This window comes from Petaurus breviceps, unplaced genomic scaffold (assembly GCF_028583685.1).
Source record: "Petaurus breviceps papuanus isolate PSGF00001 unplaced genomic scaffold, PetGlider_PUasm1.0 103, whole genome shotgun sequence".
Classification (NCBI taxonomy): domain Eukaryota; kingdom Metazoa; phylum Chordata; class Mammalia; order Diprotodontia; family Petauridae; genus Petaurus; species Petaurus breviceps.
The window spans coordinates 2,879,092-2,893,332 of NW_027185588.1; the positions used below are offsets into that span (position 1 = coordinate 2,879,092).

At 46.1% G+C, this 14,241-nt stretch overlaps 1 protein-coding gene across 2 annotated transcripts; it reads right to left on the minus strand.

Annotated features, from left to right (window-relative positions):
• Positions 1-592: 592 nt before the first annotated feature.
• On the minus strand, positions 593-13,515 carry FCER2 (Fc epsilon receptor II). 2 transcript variants are annotated; one of them, XM_069094098.1, is made up of 10 exons: positions 13,390-13,515; positions 10,032-10,148; positions 9,767-9,823; positions 9,194-9,256; positions 8,052-8,114; positions 7,271-7,333; positions 7,017-7,106; positions 5,265-5,416; positions 4,811-4,917; positions 593-4,699 (listed from the first exon to the last, which is right to left on the minus strand). In XM_069094098.1, the coding sequence occupies exons 1-10, from the start codon at positions 13,460-13,462 to the stop codon at positions 4,558-4,560; spliced, it is 927 nt and encodes a 308-aa protein (XP_068950199.1). In that variant the 5' UTR covers positions 13,463-13,515; the 3' UTR covers positions 593-4,557. The 2 variants fall into 2 exon arrangements, with proteins under 2 accessions (XP_068950199.1, XP_068950269.1); XM_069094168.1 differs by lacking the exon at positions 10,032-10,148 and having other exon boundaries at positions 13,390-13,477.
• Between the last annotated feature and the right edge of the window lie 726 nt (positions 13,516-14,241).

Genomic DNA, 14,241 nt, shown 5'->3' on the forward strand with positions numbered 1-14,241 from the left:
CCTTTTGCTGGCTGTGTATAGTCACTGCCATGAGCAGCCTGGTGAGCTCATGAGTTGGAGGAACTAGATTTGAATCCTCGGTTTGCTGTTTTCTATCTTTGTGACTTTGGACAAATCCCTTTCCCTCTCTGGACCTCCCTTTATTCAGTAAAGTGAAGGGATTGAAGTAAGATGATCTCTGCAGTTCTGACCAACTTTAAATCCTGTGACTCATTATCATTCCATTTATGCTTAATTTCCCAAATTAATTGTGTGTTTAGTGAAAAGGGCAGGCCTGGATTAAAGACTCCAGTTGTCACTTAAAAAACTCTCAGAACTAGAGGAGACTTGAAATACCATCTAGACTTAAAAAAAACCCTCCAAAACTATAGTTTCCCAAGGAACCCCCCCCCCCCACAATAGAAGTTGTCCTTATAACAAAGAAATTTAATCAAAACAGATCAACACATTGATTGTGTCTGAGAAATTATGTCTCATTCTATACCTACAGTCCACCACCTCTCTGCCAGAGGAGGGAGGGATCTCATTATTAGTCCTTTGGGTTCTAAATTTACAGGTTTGTCAAGGTGATTCAATTCAGTTCAGTTCAATAAGCATTTATTAAACATTTATTAAAAATCTTCTTTGTACCAGGCACTGTGATAAGCTTGGCACAAAGACAAACAAGGAATAACCTTTGCCCTCAAGGAGCTTACAGTCAGCTTGGGGGGGGGGCATGGAATGAAGGAAACAACATGTATACTGGTAATTAAATACAAAATATATACAAAAGTACAAGACAATTTTTTTTCAGTGGTGGGGGGACCCAAACAACTGGGTGAATCTGGAAAAACCTCTTATAGGAGCAGAGCCTTAAAAGGATCTAGTGATTTTAAGAGGTGGAGAAAATATTCTAGGCCACCTGTGAAAAGGTAAAGAAGAGGTGGGATGCCAGAAGGCCAGTTGTATAGGAATATAGTACATGAGAAGGTGTAATGAGAACTCATTCTGGAAAGAGGGGTTGGAGGTAGATTATGAAGCGCCTTTGATGCCAAGTGGAAGGGTCTATGTTTAATTGTAGAAGCAGTAGGGAGCCACCGAGGCTTATTAAGCAGGCAGTGACAGATCTGTGCCGTAGGGTTTATTCTGTTTGCTGCCATTTGGACGATGGACTGGAGCAACAAGACACTTGAGGCAGGGAGGCCAATTTGGAGGCTATTACAGTGTCTGAGGAGAGGGGTGATGAGGGTCTGAGGGAGCATGAAAATTGAGAATGGCTTCCATTTGTGAGCTTGTATGCCTGGAAGTTTGGTGGTGCCCTGGATAGAAGGAGGGTGTGCTTAGGGGGAAAGATGAACTCTGGTTAATGAGTTTGAGATTATGATGGATCATTAAATTTGCAGGATACCCTGTGGGTCTTTGGTTAGGAGTGGAGCTGAGGAGATGGATGAGAACTTAATAGGTAGATTTGGGAGCCATGTGCATGTAGATAATAGTAGAACTTATTAGAGCTGATGAGACAGTTTAGATAGTGGATAGTGATCAAGGAGAAGAGGGTGATTAGGGTGAGGACAGATCCCTGGGATACAGAGTTCTGATGCCTTTGATTATTTTTCCTTTACCTACTTATTTACAGTTTTATTCTCTTAGTTCTCCTCCCTTCTTATTGTATTATTTTATACAAGTCTCAGATTTCTTCAAATTCTTCATTTTCATCTATTATAGCACAAAAAAATATTCAGTTGCATTCATATACCATGATTTGTTAAGCCATATCTTAGTTGATGGGCACCTAATTTTCCCAGAATTTTGCTACCATAAAAATTAGCCCTATAATTAAATACTTTTGTATATTTAGGACCTTTTCCTCTGGGACCATGTAGTCCAACTCCCACATGGGAAACTGAACCCCAGAGGGAAAGCATCCTCATACAGCAAGTCAGTTGGCTTCATGATGGTTAGACCTGGGATGTTGAATCTTGACTGTCACTCACTGACTTTGTGGTCTGGGGCCTTATTTTCCCTCTACACATTGAGGGGTTTGGATTTGCTGATATCTCTCCTTTTTTTTTTTTTTTGGAGGGCAAATGGGGTTAAGTGACTTGCCCAAGGTCACATGGCTAGTTTTTGTGTTAAGTGTCTGAGGCCGGATTTGAACTCATGTCCTCCTGACTCCAGGGCTGGTGTTCTATTCACTGTGCCACCTAGCTGCCCCCAGGATTTGCTAATCTCTAAGCCCCTTCTAGTGTTAGTTTCTGTGACCCTGACACTAGTTAATGGCTTTATTTCCACTGGCATGTTTGAATGTCTCAAGTCTTTTGTTTTGCCCCAGGCAGTTACTCATGTACTCTCCTGTAGTTCTCCCCCAGCCAAGGGGGTGCCCCTTGCTGATAAAGTCCAAGGGCTCTTGCAAATCTGTTCTTGGCCATAAGCCAAGAGCCACCTTGAAGACTGAATGTGGAACAGGAGAGTGGATAGAACTTCTAAGCTGAGGATTAGGTCCTTATGTGCCTGTGGGGAAGGACCCCCTGCAGCAGCATGAATATAGGCGGCTTTGAAGGAACCCCAGTCAGTAGTTCAGTCAGATTGTGGTCTTTTCTGACAGCTCTTATTCTTTGGGGGCCTGAGGAGTGAGGGAACCAAGCCCTGTTAATGAAATCCCAGCCCTGAGTATCTCATTAGAGAGGGTACTGTGCCCTACACAGAGGATGTCCTTGATGAACGTTTGTTGAATCAATGAGCTGAGGAGAATTCGGGATAAAATAACAGGAGGCTTTTGTTGTCAGTAGATGCAGAAATGAGACTCTAAGTTTGTACTGGGAATATGCTACATTCTGGGGCTGGGAGGAGAGTGTCAGGGGAAAGGGTCAGCACTTCATTTGGGCAAAAACAAGCCTGGGAAAGTAGCCGTGGGAGTTCAAGGGCTGCCCAGGGGGGCCAGGACGATGGCAAAGCCGCTCTTCTGTGATCAGTGCTGGAAGAGTTCCCAGAGAAGCTGTCACTAATTCTTTAAGGGATGAGGGAGGGATGAGGGTGGTGGTTTGTTAGTCTAGACTGCCTGCAGTGTCATGATGGGAAGGTCCCATAGAGAGCACTTCATTACAGGATTTAGAACCAGAAGGGGCCTTTAGAAGTCTTCTGGCCAACCTCATTTTTATACGAGAGGAAAATGAGCATCAGAGAAGGAGAGAGACTTGTCCAGCAAGGCTCTGGTGGACCTTGGCAGGCTGCCCTGGCTAGCAAGATAAAGGGCTTGTGAACTTCTGAACCTCACGCATTGTTGGGGGAGGGAGGATACGGACTGACAGAACCTGGACCAGATCTGCACAGGCTTTGCGGGGAGAGCCTTAGATCTGGAGTCAGAATAAATAGTCTCTAATCTCAGCTCTGCCACTTATTTCTACCTACTGATCCTGAATGAATCACTTACCTCTGGGCCACGTTTTCCCCAAATGTAAGATAAGGAGATTGAACTAATTGATCTTTAGGGGCTTGTCCATCTCCAAATCCTATGGGAAGCAGACAACTGACTATTCTATACATACATACATATATATAATATACATACATATGTGTATATTATATATATGTTTGCTCTTTCAAACTTCCTGGAGGCACCAGGGACCAGGATTTGATGATAACCCCAGAAAACCTTTAACCTCTTGTGTGTCTAGGAGTGGAGCTGAGGGACAGAGAGCAAAAGTGAGGCTTGGGGAATGAGGTCTTGTGGGGTGAGGGTAGGGAACTTGGAATGTGGCCTATTAGAGGGCTAGATTTGGCTTTGTTTCAGGTGGATGTGCAGTCCTAGACCCTTAGTGTGCTATAGGCTGGGCTAGAAGCCCTAGTGCTCCCATCTATAAATGGGGTGGCTGCTTTTGAACCTAGGTCTGAGCCTGGCCAGATTAGGACCAGAGATGGTGAGGGAAACCCAGGAAGCTTCTGGCTGCAGAAGAACAAAAAAACTCCAGCCTCCAAGGTCAGTGGTGGGCTGCTGTTGCCTTGGCCTGTGAACACATTCCTCTGTGACACAGTTCCTCTCTTGAGAGAACAGTGTGAAGTTGACCTCATTCTTTGACCCATTGGGGCAGAGTGGGAGGAAGGGAAGCATCAGGACAAAGTCATCCTTCCCTGGCATACCTTGGAAACTCTATCCAAGAGTCTTTGGTGGGTGAGGAAGCAGGTAAGACTGTGAGCATCAGGATATCTTGGGATGGAAGGCTGAGAGTTTAGGGAAGGTTGGGACTGACCTTTCCTTCAACCTCAGGGAAAGTAGGTGTTGGGGGGAGAGTTGCCATTCCTTCCCAGCTCAGGGAAGGGACTGGAGACTGGGGGTTGGGAGTTTGAGTCCTAGTCCAGGAGTGGGAAGGCCTGGAATAGAGCAGAGAACCAAGGGAATGGGAGGGCCAGAAGCTGGGACAGTATGTAGGATCGGGGACATGAGGTTTCACGTCTGGGATTAGGAGGGGAATTCCTTCCTGTTCCTTTTCAAAGAAAAATAAGAAGCCTTTTGACTCTGCTATGTCAGGGCTAAAGCTGAGTGTAGGCCTCAGGTTGTAGGCCTTGGGCCATGGTCAGTGGTTAGCATGTGGCTAACTTCTCACAGATCCAGCTCTCCTGTTGTCCCCGGCAGTTGGCATCATTCCAACGGCCATTGTTGGCACGCATTGCCACGCAGTCTTCCCCCTGACCCTGGTTGTTGGGCTCCCCTGGGCTCCAGTTGCTGAAAAGCAGATAATTTCCAGAGAGAGAGAGAGAGAGAGAGTAATTGCCTTACAGTCTTGGCTTTGAGCTTCCACTCCATCCCGCTTTTCTGGATCTTCCCCCAACTCACCTGTAGTTCAGGGGACTCCCATCCATCCATACGAACTCGCCTTCTATGTCCAGGTCTCGGAGGCCAATCCAGGAACCCTTCTTGTTGGCCTTCTGGGTTAGGAAGGCCTGAAGAAAGGTCAAGCAATTGGCCAAGATGTCTGGGTCCCTAGACTTGCCTCCCTTAGGACCCATAACCTCCTGGGGCATCAGACATTCTTTTTACAAACCCACTCAATCTTTTCCCCTAAGTAGAGCCATTTCATCCTAACCCCATCAGTCCAGCCCCATGAAAATGGAGGAGGGAAGCATCCCTGGAGCTTCTTCCCAGGGCTGGGCTCAATCCCTACTAAAACCCTTTACATCCTAGGAGGGATCCAACTAGGGACCTATCCTGGAGCCTTCTCTGGTCACTGAGCTTCCCCTTTTTCTGCTCAGTTCAACCTCCTTGGATTTCAGGTCCTGAAATGTCCTACCTGCTCCTCTTTGCTTTTGATGCTGACCAGCCGACCCTGAAGACTGACACAGGCAAACTTGGCCTGGGACCATGTCTTGGGCTCCTTTCCAAAAAAGTAGCACTTTTTCTCAAACAGTTGCCAGTTTTCTGGGCAGTTTGTGCAGATGGAACCTATACCAAGAGAAAGAGGTAAGCAAAGGGGTCAGGGCATAGGAAGCTTCCAGCCACCACTCATGGCCACTGGCAGGATTTTTTCTGGTGAGCAAATGGTCCCTAAGATAAGGAGAAAAGCACAGAATCTTAAGATTGGAAAGGATCTTGGAGGCTGTCACCATCATCACTCCCATCACATCACATCATTACTGTTGATTGCCATTAACATCCTCACCTCCACTGTCATCACCACTCTCACCATCACCATTATTAACATTATCATTTCCATCATCACAATAGTCACTATTAATATTACCACTGTCATCACCAATCTCAGTCACTGCCACCATCATTGTCTTTATTACCTTCACCATCACCGCTTCCACCAGGTGGCTAGGTGGTACAGTAGATAGAGAGCTGGATCTATAGGCAGGAAGACCTGAGTTCAAATACAGCCTCAGACACTTACTAGCTGAGTGACCCTGGGTAAGTCACTCTGTTTGCCTCAACTGTAAAATGGGGGTGATAGGACCTATCTCCCAGCATTGTTATGAGGATCAAGTGAGATAATATTTGTAAAGGGCTTAGGACAGTGCCTGGCACATAATATGTACTTTATAAATGCTTGTTCCCTTTTCCTCTTCTACCATCACCAACAATCACTACCACTACTACCCACCATTTTTTAAAACCACTGTTAACCTCACTGATGCCATCATCATTATAACCACCATTATCACCACCACTCTCATTATCAACATCACCAAAGGTGTCGCCATCTTTACCACCAACACCAGTTCTATAATCAACTACATCACAGGCATTAACTTCCTCATCTTCACCATTATCTCCAGTAATAGCACCACCATCATTCTTTCAAACTCTTTACCAACATCAATGTCACCATCACCAGCATCATTATCACTCCACCATATCATGATCCATTGTCTCTATTGACATCACCACCATCAACATCATCATCACCAACATTGTCATGACTATGAATACCACCAACATCATCAATCTGTTCTCAATTTCTCACCCTCTGTTGGCATGACTGTGTGGTCTTCTTCAAGCCTGTCCAGTCCTTGGGAGAGCTGAGAAGCAGTGGACTTTGGGGAGGGGGAAGAGGGGAGTATTCTCCATCCTAGGTAGAGGAGCCATCACCATCATTACCATTATCACTATCACCACCAACTACTACCATCATCACTAAAGTATTAAGTGTGGATGAGTTTATTTGAACAGTGACTAGACAACCCCTTGTTGGGGAGGCTTGTAGAAGTGATAGGTATCCTGAAAGGGAGTTTGGATTAGAAACATTGGAAGGGTCTACCCTTGGGGTCTGAGACTGGGATCTATGAATAAGGAGGAGAGCAGGGTGAGGTGTGGTAGAAGATGAGAAAGGAAGATAGAGATGGTAACACAGAAACTCTATTGATGAATCCAGAAAGGCCGAAGGGTGGAGATGAAGCTTTGGCCTCACTCCCTAGGGTCTGGGGAATCTGCTGGGTCTGATTATTCAGCTTTGAGGAAAGGGCTCCATGGAGGAGTAAAAGGGAACTGAGTGGGGGAAGCTTGGAGGGGAAGATCCCACCCTCACCATTTGCCGTCTCACCATTTGCCCTTTGGAATTCAGTCCAAAGCTTCTCAATCTCTTCCTGAAGTTTTCCCCAAGCCTGAGTAGCAGCATTCTGCTCATTCAACACTGTGGATATTGGGGACATTGGGGATGAGAGAGCAGCCTTTAGGGTTGATGTCTTTCTGGGATCAAGTTCATTCTCCACTTCTCCTCCACCTTTTTCTGTCCCCTTCCTTCTGGACTTGGTTCTGTGTTCCCACAACCCTCCTTCTCTATCCCCATCTTCTCACCCTGGGACTTGAAGGCTGTTCTGTCTTCTTCAAGTCTGTCCAGTTGTTGATTCATCTGAGAGGCTGGGGTGGGGGAAGGGAAGAGGGGAGAACTGTCCATCTTAGGCAAAGGGATAATCCACAAAACCACCATCCCCTTAGGACCTCCATCTCTCATATCCCTCAGGACAACCTCCCCTCATATTCCCCTTCTCCAAGGGCTCCCTCCTATATATCTTGTGTCCTTAGGGTCCTTATTTCCCTTGTTCGTTTCTCCTCATCTATATTCCCTTAGCCACATATTATTCATTCCACTATTTGACATCTACCATGTCTCTAAGCCCAGAGATCTTAAGGCTGTCTGTTCAGCTGGTGGTTCTTTCAGGGTCTTGGAAAACTGACTTTTGAATTACAGAGTCAGTTTGTGGGGGCAAACTTTCCCTTCTGGACAGAATGTCTTTGAGTTTCCCTGTCCCCAGTTTCTGGGACTGTGATCTTATGTGGAGCCTAGAGGCCACCACAGGTGAATTCCTAAACACATTTCTCTGGATTAGTTCAAGGTTCCTTCCTTCTCCTGGACTGATGCCTCTGGACCTCTGCTATTCTACACCTTTTCCCCACCCCACTAAGAGACTGAACCAGCTCAGATGCTGGTGCCAGCCTTTGGGGCCCAAAGGCATAAAGTCGTAATCTAGGAGTTTGGGGAATGCTCAGGTGTTTGCTTTTGCTACCAAGGAAGGCAAAGATTCCTCATGCTTTATCCTTAGCAAAAGGCCACCCTCCCATCATGGAACTTTCTCACCTTTAGATTTCAAGGTTGTTTGGTCTTCCTGGAGTTTGTTCAGGGCTTTGGAGAGCTGAGGGACTTCAAGGGAAAGTGAGAACAAGGTTGGTCTTAGGGATGGCTGCTGCCTTCAGAACAGAGGGTCTGTAGTCCTAGTTCCCACCCAGGGCCAGGGATTTGGAAGGGACCCCAGAGTCTATCTCTTTACTTGAACAGAAATCACTCTGCCACCTCTCTCTCCAGTAAGTGGTCATCTCATCTCTGGTGGAAGACCTCTAGAGGACTTCTAAGGGTAATCCATTTCAGTTTGGGACAACCATATTTGTTAGGAGACTTTTCCTTCTATTGAGTCTAAATTTGCCTCTTTGTAATTTCTAGCTCCCACTACTGGTTCTGCCTTCTGGGGTCAAGCAGAGTAAATCTTTTCTATTTTTGGCAACTCTGCAAATGCTTGAAGACAGTCCTTAATTTCCCTCTTCTCTTTACCATGTTAGACATCCCTACTTGCATCAATTCATCCTCACAGGCATGAACAGAGGCCCTTCACTATCTTTGCTGCTCTCTGAGACAGTTTCTAGAAAGACAGTGTCTTTCCCAAATGGTGGTTCCCCTAACGGAACATGATACTGATGAGGTCTAACCAGAATGGCACAATGGGACATTGCCTTTACCACCACCACCCCTGGACACTAGAGCTCTCTTAATGCAACTTAAGAACATGTTCATTGTTTTGGCTGTCATATCACACTGTTGATCCATAGTACACTAAATCTCCAGATCTTTTTTTTGAGGAGAGAAGGGGAGGGAGTCATGTCTCTCTTCACAGGTCTTGGTGGTATGGAAAGAGATTGGTGAAGTCATATCCTTTGTATCACCCCATTATCCCTTTGTATGTCCCAGGGCCTGGTAGGGCAGAATGACCTATCTTTGTCCTATGGGCTCAGAGAGGGGAAGGGACTTCTTCAAGGTTGCACAGTTTCTCCACACTCCTCCCTCCCCCAGCTTCCCCCCAAGTGCCGTCTCCTCAGCCTGGTGTTAATATTGGCATCCTGTTGATGTTGACATGGAGCTGTCTCTTCTGTTCTCCCATAAACCCTCAGGGCTTTGACTGAGACCCATTTCTCCAGCATGACCCCAGATACACCCAGCCTGAGATTCACCATCATTTTTGAGGTCCCACTGATCCATCTGTAGCTGCCTGATGATAGTCACAATCCCAGAGTCTGAAAGTAGAGAGAGGAGAAAGTCAGAGGGTGGGCCAAAAGAGTCATTCCAGAAGATAAGGGGAGGGTGGCATTCTAGGAGACTATCCACTCAAGAAGTCATTCTCTGGTCTGGGGGTGGGGGGTGTGATTTTTACTGATCAAGGATTATTTCAGGATCAATAGGTCATTCCTTACAAGGGCACAGTCATTCTGAGTTCTACAAGCCTAGGTAAGAGGAATTTGAAAAGCACCCAGAGCTGAAGAGTTCAGAGACTTGAGTTCTAGTCTAAGCTTTGCTACTAATTAGTCATGTGGCCTTGGATGAGTCATGTTGCTCTCCAGGGGCCCAAGGTTCCTCATCTGCAAAATGTATTGGTTTTGTGCTCTGTGATTCTGGGGGGTAGAGGGGCTGGTAATGGGAAATAAAAGAGAATCATGGGGTGAAGCTGAGAGGCAGTTGAGATCTTTGGATCTAGGATTGAGGAGGGGCACGTAACATCTTAGGGTCTCATTGGGTGATATACATACCATTGTGATACACACAGGACTCTTGAAGCTTCTCCAAGTCCTGGGCTATCTCTTTGGCTAAAGGAATCGGGACAATATGAGTGCTCACCTTTTTTATATTCCCCCTTCCCCTGGCCAAACTTTCTTCCCCACCCCTACCCCCACTCCCACCCCCACCCCCATAGCCTCTGAACCCTTTTCATTGGGTTTTTAGGTTAAGGGTTTGAAGAATGGATCCTGGAGTAAAACATAGGAGCCAAAGGGTTAGGGGTGGAGAGATTCTTACACCGAGTTAGGAACAAGAATAGAAGTGCAGCCCAAAGGGCCACGGAGATCAGCAGCACAAAGGTAAAGAGAAGTACACTTTTCCCACAGGTCTTCTGGCCAGGCAGCTTAGTGAATCCTGTGAGTCAGGGGAAGAAAATAGGAGGAAGAGGTGAAGTATGGGTTTGGGGGAACATAGTCCAGACACAGTGGGTTTGGGGAAGTAAGACTGGCTCTCTGTCCTGTGACTTAGTCTGGCACTGGGACTTCATCTTGGGCCATGGAGGACCTGACCTCAGCCTCTTTCCTCTTGAGTCCAAGACTCAAGATACCTCAGGTGGGGAAGGGGCCCTGAGTGAGGCAAGCAGGCCAGGGAGGGCCCATTAGAAGGATTCTTTTAGGATAGAATTCAATTCATCCAGCATTTGTTAAGCTCCTACCATGTATCAGAAACTACATTAGACCTTGAGGACATAGAAATAAAAATACAAATATCATTTGCAGATAAGAAAGTGATTTGTTCATGGTAATGTAAGTATTAAATGTCTGTCAGGGTAAGATTTGAATCCAAATACTTTGACTCCATTGGAAGAGATGCTTATGGTGGGAAAGATTGAAGGCAAAAGGAAAAGGGGATGGCAGAAAATGAGATGGATAGATAGTGTCATGGCAACAATGGACAAGAACTTGGACAGACTTTGGGAGATAGTGGAGGATAGAAGGTGCTGGTCTGCTATGTTCCATGGGGTTACAGAGCTGTACATGACTGGACGACTGAACAACAACTACCTATGACATCAAATACCATACTCTATTGTGTGACCCTGCCAGCTTGGCTATGTGGTCCCATGCCCTTGAAGTGGAGAGATGCTCATAGTTTAACTGTTCCTTAGTTATTGGCTCAGGGCAGGAAGGAGCTTGGGTTCTGAGGTAAAGACCTGGAGTGGTCACATACCTTCCTGCTCTTTTCTATCCCCATCACTGGAGCCCCAGTCTCTGGTCCTTCCAACATCCCTGAGGCTGTTTCAGCCCTAGTTCCCTAAATCCCCTGATGATTCTCCCCTCCCCACTTCTTCCCTATTGCTTGTGATTTTGATCCTACCTTCACTGACTGGTTCCCAACTTGAACTCACTGCTGCCTTTAGTAGTACAATTAGAATCATAGAATCACAGAGTGTTGGGATTGGAAGGGACCCCAGAGGCCATCTATTGCAACCCACACTGCGATGAGGATTTCTGCTATCTATACTATTGTATACTAGACAAATGGTCCTCTGACACTTCTGCTTGGAGACCTTCAGGGAAGCAGTAGCCCATTCCATTTAGGAATATCTAGCCCTCTATTCTCCAACTCCTGGATCTGTCCTTGCCTCTGTCTCCCATACCTGAATCTCCCCATTCTCATCTGTTTATATGTATGTCATCTTTATCTATACCATTTGTATGTCTCTCTATCTAATTATCTATATCTATTTCCCCATTCATATAGATAGGAATATGTGTGTTTGTGTATACATGTATATGTAGGTACACAAATGTATACACTTATATATGCATATGCACATACATATCTATAGATATAGATGTGTGTGTATGTATAGTTTGGGATTTTATATAGTTTTAGAGGAATAGGGAAATTGGCTTTCCTGACCTCACCCAGGCTGGAAGTACTATGGCCACTCATGAATGATGAACTCATGAATGATGAATGATCAGAACCCCATTCTGATGGACATGGGAGCTTTGACCTGCTCTTTTTCTGATTTGAGCCTGATTTACCTTTCTTAGGCAGCCTAGTGTCCCTTTGCTACTGAGGGCTTACCATTGGTACAGGACTTAGTCTAGACTGGTGGTGGGGGACCTGTAGCCTGGAGGTCACATGTGGCCCTCTAAGTCCTCAAGTGTAGTCCTCTGACTGCGTCTAAATTTTACAGAAAAAATCCTTTTATTAAGGGGGGGATTTGTTCTGTGAAGTCTTTAGTCAGAAAGCCTCCTTGAGGACCTAGAGGGCCACATGTGGCCTAGAGGCCACAGGTCCCCCATCCCTGGACTAGACCCCTGATGGTTTGGCCCCCTGTAGTTCAGAACTCCTAAAGTCAAGCTGTTTACCATCCTCAGCCTCTTTAGTAGCAAGGATTACAAGCACACACCATCTCAAACTTTGCTTACACACGTGTTCAGCTCCATCTGCATGTTCTGCATCTCCCCATATTCTGGTCTTTAATGTCCTTTAATACTATCTCCCATGTGCCTGTCTCTAGTGTCTTGCTACTGCTTATCACCTGTGGGAACTTGCACTAGCCAGGTGACTTAGTGGGTAGAATGACACACTAGGCGTTAGGAAGTTCGGAGTTCAAGTCCTGCCCTTGCACCTTTCCTAGGTGTGATCTTGGGTTAGCCACCTCACCTCTGTCTGCCTCATCTTTTTAATCTGTAAAATTAAGATAATAGTAGCACGTACCTCACAAAGTTGTTGTGAGGATCAAATGAGATAACATCTATAACGTGCTTTGTGAGTCTCAATGGACTGCATCAATGTTTGTTATTATTCCAGTTTGCCTCCCTGGGTCTCAGTTTACTCATCTGTAACATGAACTGGTTGGACTAGATGGCCTCTGAGTATCCTTTCAGCCCTAAATCTGTGATTCTGTGACCTTGTTTCCCTGTCTTTCCATATCCCAAACCCTGTTTTCTAAGAGCATACCTCCCTGTCTCTCCATTTCTACATCCTAAATTCTCCTCTGCCCCCTGAGCTCCTCATGTCTGGAGTGCCCTTGTTCTGGTCCTGGGTCCTAGGGGCTAGAGCTGTATGGATTATTCTAGCAAAAACCTCCCATTTTATGTATATGTCAGCTGAGGTCCAGAGAAGGGATGGGACTCTTCTCTCCTCTCTTCTCCTGCACCCTTCCTAATCATTAGCATTATAACAGAGAGATGAACTGGGAGTCAGAAAGAATTGATTTTGAATTCTGCCTCAGATGCTGGATCTATGACCTTGGGCAAATCACTTAACTTCCCTGTGCTTCAGTTTCCTCATCTGTAAAGTCTAGGTTGGAACTGATGACCTTTAAGGACTCTTCCAACTCTGAATCTATGATCCTTTGATTCACCCAAGAATCAGAAGATGAAGCACCTGGGGCAGGTCTGACCTAAGCTCAGATAGTCTGGTCAGGGGACATGAGCCTTGGAAGGATGCCATCCCATGGGGCTCAGTCACCTCATACTCTGGCAGTCATCAGGCCCTAGAAAGCCCACTGAATGCCAAGAGCCTGGGGAGAGAGGAAGGCAGGAGGTATAGCACAGCTTACTTTTAGTCATCTTCAGAATTCCCAATCCCTTCTGCCCCCTGCCCCATCCCCCCTCCATATATATGGCCTCACCCTGGCTTCTTGGGGACATCCTGCTGAATTCCACTTGCTCTGAGCTCCCGTTCCACTTGGCCTCTGGCTCCATCAGAACTCTGGAGGCTACAGCCTGGTTTTGTAGTGGGGGAGAATGACTAATGGAGGGAAGGCGGGGCCTTTGCCCGGAAAGCCACCATAAGGTTTTCTTCTCCTTCCTTCTCCTCTTCTTCCTGCACTCACACTTTCCTAGAAATCCCCAGGATTAGGAAAGAGGAGAAAACTCAGGGCTCTCTGAATGATCTCCCTGTCCTTCTTCCCTCCATCATGCTCAGGCACAGGAGAGTGAGCCCTAAAAGAATTTGGGTTGAGCATAAAAAAAATGCAGATGAGTTCTCTCCTCCTCCCAAGTTTGCCCTACTTCCCAGTTCTCCTGTGTCTGTTGCCATTAGGGCTAAGGGACATTCAGGCTTAGGGTCTTGCAGAGGTGGCAGTGACCTTGCTTAGCTTTCCTTCTATATTTGCCCTGACAGGAGGCCTCTAGCATCTGCCAAAGAGCCTGCAGTGGCAATCTGTTCCATTCTTAGGGCATGAGTAAGGGTCAGGTCCTTGGTTAAGGGTAGAAGGGTTGGGTTAGGGTTAGAGGAAGGGTTTGAGTAAAGGTCAGGAGTCAACAGTTTAGTTCAAACCAGCAAAACGGCTTCGATAAAGATCTTCTTCAAGCACAAATTTGACCAAGCTCCAGCCCCTTCCCCTCTCATCAAATTCAATCAACTCCACTGGCTGCGGGTTATCTCCAGGATCAGAATAGTCTTCTGCTTAACTTTAAAGCTTTTCATAACCTGGTCCCTTCTTACCTTTAGAATATTCTTATTTCCTCTTCCATAGACT

Bases quoted from the DNA above. Each gene is read 5' to 3' on its own strand.
- FCER2 (XM_069094098.1), bottom strand. From the start codon at position 13,462: ATGGAGCCAGAGGCCAAGTGGAACGGGAGCTCAGAGCAAGTGGAATTC. The intron at 7,334-8,051 runs GTGAGAAAGTTC...CCCCCACCCCAG, and splicing joins AACAACCTTGAAATCTAAAG to CCTCTCAGATGAATCAACAA. The intron at 4,918-5,264 runs GTAGGACATTTC...ACCTTTCTTCAG, and splicing joins TCAAAAGCAAAGAGGAGCAG to GCCTTCCTAACCCAGAAGGC.